Source organism: Branchiostoma belcheri, unplaced genomic scaffold (genome assembly GCF_001625305.1).
Source record: "Branchiostoma belcheri isolate BF01 breed outbred unplaced genomic scaffold, Haploidv18h27 scaffold68, whole genome shotgun sequence".
Lineage (NCBI taxonomy): Eukaryota > Metazoa > Chordata > Leptocardii > Amphioxiformes > Branchiostomatidae > Branchiostoma > Branchiostoma belcheri.
Window position 1 is genome coordinate 1102739 of NW_017804331.1, and position 4964 is coordinate 1107702.

General features: G+C 39.1%; 1 protein-coding gene across 1 annotated transcript; it reads right to left on the bottom strand.

Annotated features, from left to right (window-relative positions):
- Positions 1-1800: 1800 nt before the first annotated feature.
- On the bottom strand, positions 1801-3987 carry LOC109483994 (protein teashirt-like). Its single transcript, XM_019787150.1, has 4 exons — positions 3952-3987; positions 3558-3588; positions 3034-3263; positions 1801-2095 (listed from the first exon to the last, which is right to left on the bottom strand). The coding sequence occupies exons 1-4, from the start codon at positions 3985-3987 to the stop codon at positions 1943-1945; spliced, it is 450 nt and encodes a 149-aa protein (XP_019642709.1). The 3' UTR covers positions 1801-1942.
- Between the last annotated feature and the right edge of the window lie 977 nt (positions 3988-4964).

Sequence of the window (4964 nt, forward strand, 5' to 3'; positions counted from 1 at the left end):
AGCTGGTAGTAAAAACTTTTTGAACTGGAAACATTAATTTTGCAAAGCAAATGCATAATGTTTACCTTCGCATATGGTCTGCTTTGTTAATTCTTACTCAAATACATTCATAATTATATATGGTCAGACAGGAGTATAAAGCCCTCCTACTGATAAAATTGCAACATCATGTAACCCATGTAACCCAACATCAGTTACCATGGTGACAGACGTCAACAAATCAGGTCATTGGCCAGGTCAGTGTTTGGAATGGAAGAAGATGAGGAAATGTGGCAAAAACAATATGTTTTCCTTTCAAATTGGTAAACATAATTAAGCTGGCGTTTGTGCACACCAATGCCTTTTGTGCCATTTTCACATTAAAATGTGAAATTCTTTCAAATTAATCTCCAATTAGATCTTTTGATGGCTGCAAGGACAATATCAAATTGGCCAAGTAGTTACCATTTTGGCTAGCATTATTAACAAAAAAATACCAGTGCATACAAAAAACAAAGCCTGATAAAAATGCCTTTAAAAGTTTTAAAAATAAACCGAAACCAAAACTTCTGCTTGGAGAGTACTTTCGAATACATGTAACCATAACGTTACCATAGTTGTACCTTCTATTTCCCCTACATCTTATATTTTCTGATACTGTATATCCTGATTTTTTCACTGTACTGTTATGTTCACTGTTTTTCTGCCCTGAAACCACATCCTTGCACAATTTAACAACTGTTTTCAACAGTTTCCTTTGATGTTTTCAGTTGCAGAATTAATTGTATCACTGCACAGCAGCTTTTTGGTGTTTGAAATGTTGAACTTGTGTGTCCATAAAGGGACATGTGCAAGATTTAACAGTGAAATATTTCATTTCTATTGCCCATGAAAGCACAATGACAAAACAGTAGTAACGTCATTGTCTCAGTAATATCTCAACGGCATCCCAGTAAATTGCAATTGATTTGCATTTTGTACCCAACCAATTTCCTTTGGGAGAGAAAATAGCAAAAACAACTGCTGAGAACGTGTAGGGTTACATCATGTTGCAATTTTATAGCAGGAGGGATTTGGACTTCTGTCAGCATATTTGTAAATGTGTTCGAGTAAGAATTAACAGAGCAGACCATATGCGAAGGTAAACATTATGCATTTGCTTTGCAAATGTAAGTTAACCTTTCTAGTTATACGGTGTGCTCTGTTAATTCTTACACATTCATATATATGGTGACAGGAGTCCAAATCCCTCCTGCTATAAAACTGCAACATGATGTAACCCAACACCAGTTACCATGGTGACAGACCTCTGGTTCAGGTCACTGACCTTATTTGTTTGGAGAAGAAGAGGAAACAGAGCAAAAACAATATGTTTTCCTTCAGTACCATGGTGACAGACGTCTGGTTCAGGTCATTGACCTTATTTGTTCGGAGAAGAAGAGCAAAAACAATATGTTTTCCTTCAGTAAACATAATCAAATTTATGTCACAATTATGTCCCAAATCAACTATCATTTTACATTATAAAAGAATATTATATTAAATATTATTTTGAATCATAAAAATGGGTCAATATCACACCGAACGGCTTGCTACACTCAATCTTTGCACATTTGATTGCAGGAGTTGTTTAAAGCTTTCTAGTGCTGATGCCCCAACTGTGCTTGGTGGCAACGAGTTCCAGTCTACGATAGTTCTGGGGAAGTACAAGTTTTTGAACACCTCAATTCTTGGTTGATAACTCTGATATTTGAAGGCATGACTGTTTCTTGTTCTTTTCTGGACTGGTATCAGTATACTTAGTGGTTGGTACATCCACCAGTTTATTTGTCATTTTGTACATCATGCACAGTCTGGACATTCTACGTCTGTCTTCCAGTGACCCCCACTGTAGGTTTCTCTTCATTTCCGTTATAACACTATAAAACACTAGTTACACTTCAGAGTTGCAGTCCCTCCTGTGTCATGACTGCTGCTCGGCACCTTCCTTTTTCCTCTTGACGGCGGCGACGACGTTGGCCTTGAGGCTGGTGAGGCTGGAGGACAGGTCCTCATCCAGTTTCTGCACCAGCTGGGCGTTCGTTGCCATGGCAACCCGCAGGTCACCTGCGCTCGTCTGGGGACACAGAGCATCATCTTAGAAACTCATGTCTTATAAACATCTTGTAAACCAACAAACCAACATCTTTATGCAGCAAGATTAAACTGTAATTTCCAACACAAGAATTGGACTCACCCAAATCTTGCTGCATAATGACTTCTACCAACACAGATGAACTTTCAAGATAAAACCAACATGTTATATTATTAAAACATTTGAGTATTAAACATTTGAGTATTTTTGTTAACTTGTCTTACTCTCTTTTTCTTTAAGCTATATTTATATCACCGTTGGATATTATGAGTACAACATTTTAAAGATGAACTATCACATGATAACTGTCAATCTGTCAAATTGATGTTAAAGAGATCAATGCTTTTAGACAGCTGATGTACATATTGTAAACTACAACACACTATTCACTCTCATGTTCCTGTTTTAAAGTTCTAGAGTTCTAAAATTCTTAAATTCTAAAGGTCTAGATTTCTAAAGTTCTAAAATTTTTAAGTTCTAAAAGTTCTAGAGTTCTAAAAGTTCTAGAGTTTAAAAGTTCTTAAGTTCTAGAGTTCTAAAATTCTTAAGTTCTTAAGTTCTAGAGTTCAAAAATTCTTAAGTTCTAAAGGTCTAGATTTCTAAAGTTCTAAAATTCTTAAGTTCTAAAAGTTCTAGAGTTCTAAAAGTTCTAGAGTTCTAAAGTTCTAGAGTTCTAATGTTCTAAAATTCTTAGGTTCCAAATGTCTAGATTTCTAGAGTTCTAAAGTTCTAAAATTCTTAAGTTCTAAAGTTCTAGAGTTCAAAAGTTCTAGAGGTCTCAAGTTCTTAAGTTCTAGAGTTCTTGAGTTGTAGAGTTCTGGAGATCTAAAGTTCTAGGGTTCTAGAGCTCTAAAACTCTTAACTTCTAGAGTTCTAAAGTTCTAGAGTTCTAAAGTTCTAAAGTTGAAGCTGTCTCTCACCTGTCCCGACGTGTCCTTGAGCTCCCTGAGAGTCTGCAGCGCCGGCTTCAGGCCGCTGAAGAACTCCTTAATGGCCTTGGCCAGCTCCCCGTCCATGGACTTAGACGCAGACGAGGGGGCCTTCTGGGCCGGGGAGGGGGGGTTTGGGGCTGGGGAGGGGGTCTTCGTTGTTGCTGAGGGGGTCTTCTGTGCTGATGGTGATGTTGTTGCAGCAGGGGTCTTAGGAGAACCTGGAAGGTGGGAATAAAATGCATCATTCGGCAGCTCTCTACTTGTACTTTATCCATCCATTTATCCATCAACTTTCTGTTTTGGGGAGGGGGTCTTTGTTGCCAGGGGGGGGTTCTTTGCTAATGGGGGGTCTTCTGTTGTGATGCTGTGGCAGGGGGCATCCTAGGGGAACCTGGAAGTAAGGAATAAAATGCATTCATAGCTCCCATTGGTCAAACGTTTTTTAACTGCACTGTTTAGTACAGAAAGTCTTCTAAGCAGCCATGAAAAAAAGCCCATGATCTATAGCTTACTACTCCTTGCTGGTTTAAGGCCTGGGGGAACCTGGAAGAAAGGAATAAAATTCATCATCGCAATTCGCTGTCTACTTAACTTTGTACTTTGTACTTTATCTGTCCACTTCAAAGTTTAATGATTTTGTACTGACTGGAAGGAATTTACTTCACATTCAATAAACTTCTGCCTGTCTCTAATCATATATTATTGCCTCTGGAAGATTGTTCCAAAGTTCTAGACCGACATTTGTGGAAGGATTGACGTAACAGGTGACTATCACCTCTTCAAGATGTCAACCCTGAGACTAGACTGTAAGGTTTAAACTATTCACACCAGGAAAGACCCCCCTGCTCTTTTCGATAAGTGTGGTGGGATCTTCAATGTGCTCCGACAAGGTGTGGCTATCCTCACTGGACCTCCAGCTTTACGTTCCATCTTACAGGACATCCCTAAGCGAAGCTAGGTCTTCTTCTAATGCATTCCACCGAGCCCCTTCCTGTAAGAGGCGAGTACATCTCTCCCTTGTAGCAGGTTAGCGCATCCTTCCCCCCTGGTCCCAGGCACAGGGTAATTGAAGCTATCCATCACTCCCACACAGGTGTACTGCTATATAAAACACAGCCTGGCAGTGCTTATTCTCCTGCCTTCCTCTATAATCCAGAACATGTGCTGATGATACCATATCTGAAGATATTCAAGGCTTCAGCTAATACCAACAAATCTTGTGAAAAATGGGCATATTTCATTCTTAGTACATGTTATTTCCGTCACTCCCACACAGGTGTACACTGGCTGCTTATTCTCCTGCCTTCCTCCATAATCACCAACATGTGCTGATGATACATGTACCATGTCTGAGGATATTCAAGTTTCAGCTTACCAAGAAATCTTGTGAAAAATGGTCATATTTCAGAGGGCCTGCATGCCCTTTTTTGTAAGGCGTAATCAGGCTGTTTAATCTTCATAATCTGTAGGCAGCTGCCCAAAATCCTCATAATTCATAATCAGTACGTTAGCTGAAACATGTATAGTTGTACGCAATCAGCTCTGAGAATTTAACATAATTCGTAATCGTTGGCAAAAATTTTGCTTAATTCGTAATGACCACCCCCCCTCCATGCAGGCCCTCGTGCTGCTTATTGAAGTTCTTCTCTTGCCTTTCTCCATTAGGCCATGTTGATTTGATTATATGGATGACATCCTCCGGGAGCCCCAAAACTGATGCGCGCGTGCGAATAAAAAAAAAGTTTTGCAAAAAAAAAAGTTCTTTTCATTATGAAATCTACGTGGTCATGAGGGTTGAGCAAATGGCACAGAATATGGTTTGGCGAATAATCTAGTCTTCAAGTTCATTTCTTTACAATTTCGTCTTTTTTCGTTTGATTTTGGCATTCTACGACATTGGTATGGTTTTTATTAATTTT

What these genes read in the sequence shown, in the direction of transcription:
- LOC109483994 (XM_019787150.1), bottom strand. Translation starts at nt 3,987, where the DNA reads ATGTCCTGTAAGATGGAACGTAAAGCTGGAGGTCCA. An exon ending in CCTTAAACCAGCAAGGAGTA is followed by an intron (nt 3,264 to 3,557) that starts GTAAGCTATAGA and finishes CCCACCTTCCAG; the next exon opens with GTTCTCCTAAGACCCCTGCT. An exon ending in TCAAGGACACGTCGGGACAG is followed by an intron (nt 2,096 to 3,033) that starts GTGAGAGACAGC and finishes CTGTGTCCCCAG; the next exon opens with ACGAGCGCAGGTGACCTGCG.